This window comes from Branchiostoma floridae, chromosome 1, assembly GCF_000003815.2.
Source record: "Branchiostoma floridae strain S238N-H82 chromosome 1, Bfl_VNyyK, whole genome shotgun sequence".
Taxonomy (NCBI): domain Eukaryota; kingdom Metazoa; phylum Chordata; class Leptocardii; order Amphioxiformes; family Branchiostomatidae; genus Branchiostoma; species Branchiostoma floridae.
The window spans coordinates 19,074,507-19,086,084 of record NC_049979.1 but is presented as its reverse complement, the minus strand read 5'-3'; the positions used below and the strand labels follow the sequence as shown (position 1 = coordinate 19,086,084).

The 11,578-nt window shown below is 41.3% G+C and overlaps 1 protein-coding gene across 2 annotated transcripts in view; it reads right to left on the bottom strand.

Moving 5' to 3' along the window:
- Positions 1 to 11,578, bottom strand: part of LOC118411306 (calmodulin) — a 25,212-nt gene that overhangs the window by 9,673 nt on the left and 3,961 nt on the right. The window contains exons 3-5 of one of the 2 annotated variants that reach the window (XM_035813528.1): positions 8,185 to 8,322; positions 7,014 to 7,169; positions 3,988 to 4,312 (exon numbers count right to left, since the gene is read on the bottom strand). The exons of the other annotated variant lie outside the window; for it this stretch is intronic. Coding sequence (XP_035669421.1) covers positions 4,124 to 4,312; positions 7,014 to 7,169; positions 8,185 to 8,322 — 483 coding nt within the window. The 3' untranslated portion in view covers positions 3,988 to 4,123. Of the gene's footprint in view, positions 1 to 3,987; positions 4,313 to 7,013; positions 7,170 to 8,184; positions 8,323 to 11,578 lie in introns of those variants that run through there. 2 annotated transcript variants of the gene reach the window in all.

Here is an 11,578-nt window from a genome sequence, read left to right as displayed (position 1 = left end):
CCCCCCCCCCCCCCCCGAAAAGCAGGCCTAGAGCCTATAATACCACTCTTGCGAATACTAAACATTCCCGTACTCGCAAATCCTACATTTATTTGGAAATCTCTGGAACCGATCTCTGGTTGCTAGCCTTCAGGGAGACTGTACACACGTAAAGAAATTACTGCCGCAGGAAACGCAAGGTGCCAGCAGACGATGTTTTGTTATTATGAATTTTTCATCACGCGCCACAGGCGGGCTGTCGCATTTTAGTGGATCGATGAAAAGGCTTCTCTCCTCTCCTGTTTTTTTTCGCCTTCCTCTCCCTCACCAGCCACTTATCTACACCTGCTGTATCATAAACAGCGCAGCTCAAATGTGAAGAGAATTCTGAAGCCCTCTTCGGTATTGTCGGCATCTTGAGCCGGTCAAATTGAAGTGGTCACACAAAGGGGCTCTCTGCTTCACGCATTCAATGCTCTCTTTCATTTTCAAATTGCTTCTGCAAACTGCAAAGAATGCCTTTCTTCACAGAGCAAAGGCTGTCTGCTTTGCCCGCAAGCCTCCGAGAATGAATTGTTTAAAATCAAAATTGGACTAAGAAGGTCTTTGGAATACTACTCACAAAGCAGCGCCTTACAGGAACGATAGAAGTATAGCGACCACCTGCCTATACAGGAGATGGGGTTTGTAATATTACAGGTAATAAAAGAATATTCGATGATAATCTGTAACGACATTTACACCACGGGGTGTGTTTTATGACGGTTTTAGCGCTGATAGCTCAAGCTGTGACGTAAGGCGACAAGCTATATAGGATTACAAAGTAAAATAAATCAAGACAAATATAGGTATTGAACGGCTCTGGGAGTTAGTAATGCGATAAAACAGAGGAAATGATAATAAAACCAGAATTTTGACCCCAGCTATCACGATTATACATGATACTACAGAAATGAATATGCTTTGAGTTGCAGTGTTTGGGGGAGGGGGTTGAAAGAGCATACATGTATATAAATATTTAAAAAAAAAACATTTATATATTCATCGGTTCCTCTAAGCTTGCCTAATTGTCTGAACATGCTGTACCATATATGTTTGATGGTTGCAAGAATAAAACGACACGATCAGTGTATAGGTTACAACTCTTGGCGTTTCCCTTTGTAATCAATCTCACTATATTGACACTTGTACACTGTACTACATTGCAGTTATTCTCCAAGCAGAGGTTGGGTCGCGGAGATAGCGGTCGTCGGGAATTTTACTGGACTGCGACGACTACTGTCTCCGCGACGCAACCTCTGCTGGGAGGAAGCGATCCAGTAAAAATCCCGACGATTATTATCTCCGCGACCTAACCTCTGCTTGAAAAATACATTTGCAGTAGCATTTTGGTACATGGTGCACGTACTATACAAACATCATTGCGCTGTATATCCATTTGATTGCACAGCAACAACATAGCGGCCTCGGTAGCTTGACGTCAAATACCCACACACAGAGAGAATGGTAATTGCATTCTACCCCATGGGTCTTCTAAGTTCTCATCTTTCGAATGCTGATTAGGTACCTTGACGACATAGCTGGTGCATTAAAAGCTTAGTTTATGGGAAAAGAGATGAAAACCTATAGGAAGTCATATGTTCATGGACTGGTCAAGCTGTCCAAATGTTTCGTTTTTTTTCCTTAGCGTTCCAAGAAAGTTTGATGATTTACAAGAAACGTTATATCGATCTTGCTACTACGTGATGGAGATACGTGGCGGAATACAAAATACTTGATAAAGGATGACATCCAGTGATTTGTGATGCGAAGGAGCCTATGATACATTTAGGACAGAAATGCGCGTCTCTGGAAGTCATCATGACACAATCTCTTGCTGACAAATAGCGGTCCCTATTCTGTCTCGTGTCACAGAACCCCTGAAAATTAACGGATATCAAAATGGTCTCGTTTAAGACATTAATATATACATATGCGATATTTACAGCTCTCTCGTGAGAGATGTTGCCCTTTAGAATTGTGTCGCAGCTAGTTTGACAACTGTAGATAGCTTCCCTCTCACCGTGAAGTAAATGCAAACACACCTGTGCCAGAACACATTAGGAAAGCACAGAGAGCAAAGCTTAATATTTCAGAATGTTTTTGTTTTTTTGCTTCCAGGTAAATTTTCTGTTCCGAAGATCGTACAGCGCTCTATAGACGTCTACATGTAACCTATGTAATCGGGATCTAAGAAGATTTCCTTCACAGAAACCGATTAAAAGGGTAAGAAAATGTCCTAGTAGTTACGAAACTGAGAAGTCTGTAAATTTCAAATATACTGAGAAGAATCGCTGGTCTCTTTAATTTCCCTCTTTCGAGTCTCAAGATCAGAGAAAATGGTCCCACCACACGTGCGGCGTCTATGTGAGGTAATGTGATGAAGAAACGCCATATTCCGCCCCCGCGCTGTTTAAAATGATTTTCCAACTTGGTGTGATCAATTTTGGAAGAAATGCAGGCCCAGGTTCCCATTATAGGATTTAGACCAGTAAGACACCCCCGTCCCTCGATAACTGAGGAAAACTCAGTGCGCGCGCAGGGCCTAATGACCAAATACGTCCTTTAACATACAGTGGCGCATTGCAGCAAAACTGACTGGTACTATGACCTACATAATGGACATAGGAGGCGCACTATGGTGGTATGTACATTAAAACACACTTGCACTGTAACGATTATTAATCCATTAGAAAACGCCATGTTTGTACAATACGGAAAATATATTGATAGAAAAATAAATAGAAAAATAAAATCCATGGAAAATTTACGAAGTGCTTAATCACGCACATATGCACATGTTTTTATGAACCATAACTCAAATTCCTCAGGAAAAAGAGAAAGAAACGCTAATGGATATGAGGAAAGGCCTCGTCCCATGGGTTTTATCTTACTAAGCTGATAACAAATGCATTAAAGTAATGGCACAGCGTGGGCCACCGCCTGAATCTATCATAACACGAACCAAATTTGTCCTATTCTGATAGAATTACCCACATCAACTGTGGCACTTTTGCGTCACATGGTCCATGATTTATAACCGTAAGCAGGGCGAATGTATTCTCCTTATACTGTGTTACACGTACCGAAAAATGGTAACTTCTTAAACAGTTGCCAGAAGCTAGACATTGTAAATATTGTGCTTGTCTGTATTGTGTAGGCTGATGTAATAACACGCACATAATACATGTAATACACATGTTGCTACATGCATACATGCATCACTCAAATCAGAGTCACAAAAACAGTGCAAACATATACTAGTATATCATGATTAGTATTCTGTGGTGATACTATCCAATACAAGGAAATGACTCAATTTTTTAGGGGGAAGGGACGTTTTTTTTGCGAAATTGAAATGAACAGATGGATTCTCTTTTGCAAATGGAGAGGACTTCATCCGAATATACGTCTAACGTTAGTAAATATACCAGCTATACAATTCTTTTGCCCCTTATTTTGATAAAAGAAAATAATCAATCAATGTACAGTTTCTCGTAAACCAATGGGCGGGGCTCTGCCCTGATAATCCTGGACGAAGCAAAGGTTTTACCCCTCCTCGAGCCATTGTATGTAGGACGTTCTAACATGATATACAACATCAGCGTCAAATAAAGTGATATACCGCAAAGTGCTGTCTACATACAAGTATATGGAGGTATTAGAGACACGAGAGATTTTGCTGCAAATGTCAAGCGATTATTGAAATCTCACGGATTATGAATCATCAGTACAGAAGCACGCACCCGTGTCATCAAGCAAGCTCATTTCTTCAAAACATCCATGTACCCTTTTACATCTCCGCTCATCTCACGAACGCAGAAGGGGAGCATTTTTTATGGATCGAGTAAAACGGAAAGATTGAAAAGTGTTACTCTACCATTGGACGATATCTCCCGATCATCAGTACTTTTTCCCCTGGTAACTGTCCACCTTTCTTAAGGAGAGGGTCGTATAGTACGGCATAAAAGAAATGGGAAGTGAGAGTTGAAAATGGAACGATTTCCAACATCCGCTTGGACATTACATGAATGCAGAATTTGTAATTAATTGAATTGAGTCGACAACAACGTATTTGTAGAATTTTTATTTTCACCACAGCGTGTTATATGAACCGCATGCTTGTTTTTTGCACTATATGTGAAACATAGTAGTGTGTCGAGTCAGATTTATTCCCCAACGCAGCACCACCAACATCGCTTAATGGGTTTCCAGGTGACAGAACGCTCTCTGGTGTAATATCCAAGCGTGTTGGATCCGACAGGCCGTCCCAATTGCTCCAGCCAATAGAAATCTAATAAACGAGGCAGTTTGTTCATTAGAATTATTCACAACTACATGATTCCAAGGAAATATATGAGGGTGCGTTGACATATGAGTATGATATGTGATTTGAAGGCCATCAGTAATTTTGCACACAAATATACACAATCATATTCTACGAACGATAAAAAAAAGTTTTGTTGCTTCGACACATGGGCCAAATTCCGCGGATCTAGAGGGTAAAGGTTTGAGCCCCGCTTGGCACGGCTGGTTGGGTTGCCATGGTTCTTTCGGACAGGGGGCGTAAAGCCGTCGTGACCTGCTCCGTTTGGATGAAAACCGAACACGCATGCGCAGGGAAGCCGCATTACATTACTTAATAGCTACTCGACAAAACATCACGTTTCACCTCAACATCGGAAAATGGCTGCTTTACCTAACAGTGTAAGCCTAAAAAAAACATGGAAATGGCTAATAACCCTTATGATATCGCTTGCATATAAAGAAGGTCGAATATTTCCATAACTAGTACAGGGGTGAATGTTCTAAGCTCATTATCTTCACACGGCAATAGTCGATGAATGATAGTATCGCCTACAGACAAGAAATGTGGTACATATAGATCAATACATCATGTATAGTCGTATTATTCAGTGCAATAAAAGAACCAGCAGCTAGGTGCCGCTACTGCTTGCTGCAACATATGATATCCGCCTCCGCTTTGCATAAAGCTTAAAAGTTGATACAAATAACAAGTTATACGAACATCCACTTATCTCATCGGAAAGCACTACCAATGTCACTAGTCCCTTAATTCTTAATATCGCATTTCCGACAAATGACTCCGGAACACAGCCAATAACTGAAATGCCATATATCATCTGGTTACAACGTAATATGATTCAAATAGAATATCCCATAACGAAAATTGGGTTCATATTTCTTTCACTCTCTTGAGATGTAACACAACGGACCAATTATTCAAACGGCAGACAATGTTTGATATCTGGCGAGTCATGGTTCCCGCCACGGCCTTGACCCGGCAGGATAGTCGTTGCTAGGCAACAGTGACTGCCGGCGGGATCTGGTGTCGTCTGACGATGTGAAGTACGTAGACAGAAAGCCATGTTATGTCGTTTCCTGTCCCCATCAAAAGTTCATGCTCATGGCGAGCTACGCTTTATAGCATCTCGTCAAGGAACGTCATAAAACTACTGGTCTTACGCTTTGGGTAACTCGAATAATTGTGTTAAAGCGCACAAATAACTGATCGTCAATGTGCTGTCTAAGCATCTTCAGTTTCCCACCAAAATTGATGTAGTCGCCTCAGACTCAGTGACTGAAAACGACACGGATATGAAAATGGCGATACATGTTTTCATCGACAGATGTCAAACTGTCACGTGCATTCTGCATGCCATCGTTGCTGGTCATCAGAGGGGCAGAGCCCTTCAAGACTGTACGCGGGGCAGTCTGGACAGCAGAGTACATTGTTTTACCAACAGTGCGTGCCAATTATTATTCTTTCCTCAGTATGTTCTGTAACGTTAGATTCTGCTGCAAAAAGATACGTGTTGGGTCGCAAGCCCTACGCCGGGCTTTACAGAGTTTCAACACACTCCAGGAGCTGGGGGTCTCCAGATCCGACTGGACTGTCTACGCTAAATGCAGAACAATGTGGCGAGAACTGTCTGAACTGTCTGTAGCCGCCATGCATCAACAGATGATGCATGCGACCGATTGATTGATTTAGTATGTTCTGACATTTTGACATCTTTACATCATAACAACCATTATCCTCTAACTGAACTTTGAGACTAGAAGTTATTGAATCCTTCAATCCTTCGCTCAGACACATTTTGTACGATAAGATACGATACAAGACATGTTAGCTTGATGTGGCATGTCACATTTTCACGATGATAAGTGATACTAGTATCTTACAATGAACATATAGATTCTGCATGTATTGTCCGTTACATGATATGAAAGTTTGCTCTGCTGCATTTCTTTTGCTCACTGTTAATGGTTAGCTTAATTTATTGCTGTTGAGGTTTCGAATGGATGTGTGGGTCAATAGATTATGGGAACAATCATGCTTTTCAAGGAGAATATAAAAATGATCATCTCCAAAATCCAAAGCGCAAGATTGCAAGATTCCCTAAGCTAACCTAGTGCATAGTAGTACGTAGCTTACACGATGGCAAACTAAATGCAACAATTGGGATAACTGTTATCATGAATCACTAAACAGCAACGGCCAGTGTGTGTCAAAATGTGCTCTAAAGTATGCTATCATTTTCTATCGTTAGACGTTTATTCATGGATAGAACTTGTGCATGTGTCATACAACAGGTCTGCGATCCGTGATTCTCATTCTGACTGCGTCAGCGCTGTTTAGCCGTCAACAGCCAATCACGTCGCCACCTACGGTCCAGAGGCAACGTGATTGGCTGGTATCTTTCCCTCCAACAGAAGGAGTGTGTGATTGGCTGACCAGCGTTTGTGCACCGGGAAGGTCGGACCTCAGGCCTGCATTCCAGGGCCATTGCCTATCCAAGGAACCATTGCCCTGGCACATACAAGCGATAGGCCTTAAATAAGAAGATGGCAACTGCACTGATTCAGCCAGAAAATGAATCATCATCAACCAATGATCTCCATGCCCTCACTCCCATGTACAAAATTTAAAGCAGCTTCTATTTGCAAGCTCACCAGCGCGGAGAACTGACCAGATCTTCGTCTTCTATGTCCTCAATGTCGAAACCATACGGCCCCTTCTGAGATTTTTTCTTCTTCCCTTTCTTGGAAGTATTTGGGGCAAAGGACACACAGTTGGGCGTACATGTAGTGTCGTGAGCGCGACGAGGTTGGGTTGTCGCGTCGGCCTAGTCAACACACAAACGTCAGTGGAAAGTTTGCTCAGACACAAAACTACAAAAATGACTGTTAGTAACCATTAACTGTAGTGATGCATCATGCAAGTTTTCAAGAATATCATGTTTATATATGATTTCATAAATGCAATCTTACATGGCTACAAGGCGTACAGTCGCTTCCGCAATGACAAAGCCAGCATGAACAGCAAATTGTGACATTTGCTAAAATCATTAACCATAGTGTTTGCAGTCACGTGACCATGGCTCAACGATTGTCAGCCATGTTAAATCGTTAATCCTTGGAGTTGCCAGGTGAATTCAAATTAAAAATACGTAATCTGAATCGTATTTCACGAATGCAAATCAATTACACAAAAAGCTTGGTCACACGCAAAGCAAAAACTCTATAATGCATCCCTTCTGCAACGATGCCGAGTTATGTGGACAAATGCCGACTCATTGCGACACATGAACTAAACACATTGGAATTCCTTCGACTCGACGTTGCTCAATGTCAAGACGTCGTGCCGGTATTCTCCTAGGCCCCCTCTGAGTCTCATTAATAGATGTGGCTGCCTGCCAGTAATCTTTATGTTGGGCACAACATTTTGGCATCTGACCCCGAAGTATATTCATGGAGGCCTACTGTGGCTAAAGTCTACTGGCAGTGCTTTGCCGTACAACAGCCACCTCTTTAATCAGATTATTAAACATACATGTACTGGGCATCAGTGAATACGACATGTTTGCAAAAACAGTTAATAAGAATTAAAATGCAGGGGAAGATCAAGAAGAATATGTTTAGTTCATGTATTTGTGGTCCAGCAAATGCCCCCACACTTGAGGGTATCAAGCCAGACTTTAGTGCGTGACTTTATTCAACTATTGGACCAACACCAGTAATGTTTAGCGCAGCTGTAGCAGCGTGGAAAATGCAACATTGCAAATCACCAAACATAGCACTTCTCTGGCCAACACCGCTGCTTCTCCATCACTCATGAGCAACTGGTAGTGTTTAACTGACCAATGTTAACTCTTTGTCTTTGCTATCCATGTCGAAGCCATACGGGGTGGTCTCCGACTTTTCAATCTTTCTTCCAGGGGCACAGAACAAACAGGCAGTAGGAGCAACGGGCGCACATCGGGGTTTGGCTTGATCGCTCTAGTCCGTCGAACACAGTAATAAAAAGTTTTAGTACTAGACTTTGAAGGTTAAAACACAGAGCTACAACGCAATGGCCATTGTCAGCCATATAGACTCCAAAACATATCTGACTTTGTCAAGCACCGTCTTGTTAATACACTCCTCAATGACAGTGAAACACAAAACCAACAATCCACCAAATGCCCCACTATACACACATACAGCCACACACGACAGGTTTTTCTGTCATTCTCCTCTACCTACAGAGGTATTGTTTTCGGTGTGTCTGCCCGTTTGTCCCTCTGTGTTTCCGCTAGCTGTTATTTCCATACGTTATGACAGTGACAGGAAGTGAAGGGTGAAATGTCAGAGTTGTGGGAGTGACAGGAACTGGAGTTCAGAGTTGGAAGAATTAGTAATTTATCAACATTGTGTGGATACGACAACTGAAGACATTCCAGGTCATAGGGTCAACAAAAGAGCCTACTAATTAATTGAAGTATTATTTGTGGGCTGTATTTTCGCAGCTATATATTTCTATTTGCCAGTCACGTTTACTGCAGAGTGAGAGGGAGTGATCAATGGACACATTGAGTGTTATCAAAAACCTTATCTGCATGATGGATGAACAACTACAATCATATAAGATAACAAGAAACTCTAAATATCTCGCGGAGGTATGAGATACTAGCACTCTTATTTATTCTACTTTCCAATGAGGCACCAACAGTTGAACGATCAAAAGTCTCATATGTAGTTGAAACGAGATTCATCGATAAAAAGCATATTTTGTAAGTTAAATGTGTTATCCTTCCTTTCAAATAGTACTTTTACATCATGGAGCATTTGGTCCATAACTTACAGGTGATACAAATCTAATTTGAGTCACTGACTCTTCATTTAGTACAAAGAGGACCTACATGTAAGTCAACATAAAAGAAGAAGTCACATTTAACTAGTGCCACACTACTACCAAAAGTTTTATCTTTTCCGTTCCTAGTTTCTGATCTTCCTCTTGTTTTCTTGACAATTAAGAAATTGTTTCGTGTAACATTCAAATCACTACGCTTTCGTCTTTTAAAGTATCAAAACAAAAATCTACGTATCGAATTTAACATTAGTGGAAAACTATACATGTATTTGCGTGCTTGAAAACATGGATCATAGGTGCCCTCCGAGCGACCCTTCTGCAGAATACCATTTTACCCCTACGTTTCACAAAAGGTAGCCTGGCGTCCCTGGAGAGAGCTGAAAGCATCATCGCATTTACCCTGATGTATGACCATTTTAGGATCTACCCATTAGGCCTACTTTCCACTGGAGGAAGGCCGTTGAGAATTTGCAAGTACTATGTCTGGAATATGCTCCATCAATATAGCATATAATTTCAAAGACAGCAAAACACACAAAAACTTACAAAGTACACTTCAATCAATGGACATTTTGGTGGCGCAATGGTCGCTACCTGAGATGGAAGGGGAGGGGGTACACGTGTGCACTCCGCTGGGAATGAACTAAAAACGTACGATGTATTAGTGATTGATGTTATTTCCACGCCCGTGGACCAGACCACGTAATAGCACGGATTAAAGGGCGTAATGAGTGGGCCAATGTCATGAGCAAAATGACTCCTCTCTGACATTGGTCGTCGGTATCGGGTGATTAGCACCTTTTAAGAGGGCACGAAAATCACCACGGTACATATTCATCATAACGTCTTTATAAAAAAGGGAAGTCATATGAGGGACTTAAACGGAAGTGTACGTGCACTTTGAAAGGTCACAACTGAAAACAAACCATGGATTTGATTCATGATATAAAAAGTAGTGAATTTCATGATATCAGAATTGTTACATCCATGAAATATCCATGGAGGTCACACATTCACTAGCGTTTGTTTGTGTGTGTGTGTGGGAGGGGGGGGGGGGGTCTAGATCTGTTTGTCTGTCAACAAGTTAACTCAAGAAGGGCTGAATAGATTCGTTTCATACTTAGCGTGTTGGTGGGGTGTGACAAACACTGGAAGTGATTAGATTTTGGCCTCCCTAGTGGCTTTCCTTGGTACTGCAGCAGAACTTCATGTTTTGATATCTTGTGTTTTGAACAAGCTGTATGTACATATCTGGTCACGATTTTTGTGTGTTACATAGCTCTTGTGCTCGGGAGGAAGTGACATATGTTGGGCCCCTTGCGGCTAGGTTTGGAGTTGTAGGGGCATTTTTCTAAAAAAATTCAGAAGAGGATAGCTCAAGAAAGGAATAATGGATTTTCATGAATTTCGAAATGTAGGTAACTTAGACAAGAAATGTACAAAATGAAATAAAAATTATGTAAAAAAAAACATATAATTTGCATGATTCCATCGTTTTCCATAAATGGACTTCAATATGTGTACGTACCACATGTGATGCATGATAGGTGGAACATGAACAGATAGCAAACATGCAAACGGTGAACTGATTTGCATGATTAATGCAAAAATGGTAAAACCGCTTAATGATAAATGATGGGAATTTTTTTACTTGTGACACGTGTTAGTTAACCAATAAATTTGTAATCCATTTGCATAAAATCTGCACAAGCTCTTAATATTTCACAAAGGTATGAGGTCGCCGAACTCTAGTTACAATTGTTTTGTAGTGTTCAAAGAAAGATCTGGAATAATCTCCTTATGGTGTTTTGAGAAGGCGGGATGGGAGAGGATGTTTGCACATGACGTCACGGCTGCCGTTTCGCCCGAACTTCACTATCTGGCCATTGCGTCTAACATGAGACTTATGATAGCAATTCCCCAAGCACGAGACTTTAATCAACTTGGAGGGCGTACACATCTAGAAACGAGTTCCGGAAATAGCTAATTTTGGAAGGATTAAGGGCGCGGAACAGAGACAAAGTGGCGGGGCGTTGTAGAACGCAGAAGAATTGGGAACAATTTCTCAGCAAACAGGAGATAGATCTTACATTAGCTGGTGTGCTATTTTGGGTGAAGTTTGGCAACCTTTTGGGTGTATGTTTGCACGCCTTCATAGTGGCCACGAGGAAGATGTGAAGATCAAAGTGAGAAGTTTACAGTTTAGATATTTTATAAATGTATAAATATCAGTAAAAGAGTAGCATATGTCGTTTTCGCGACGTGCGCCATTTAATAACGTTTGCAAACATATGCAGTAGAATGAGAAATACCTTTTGAAAAGAACACTTTTATTAATGACGGGGAACTATGGGTTAAATAATGTAAGAAAAACTATATTTTCCGTGGGGCAGGGAAGTGTGT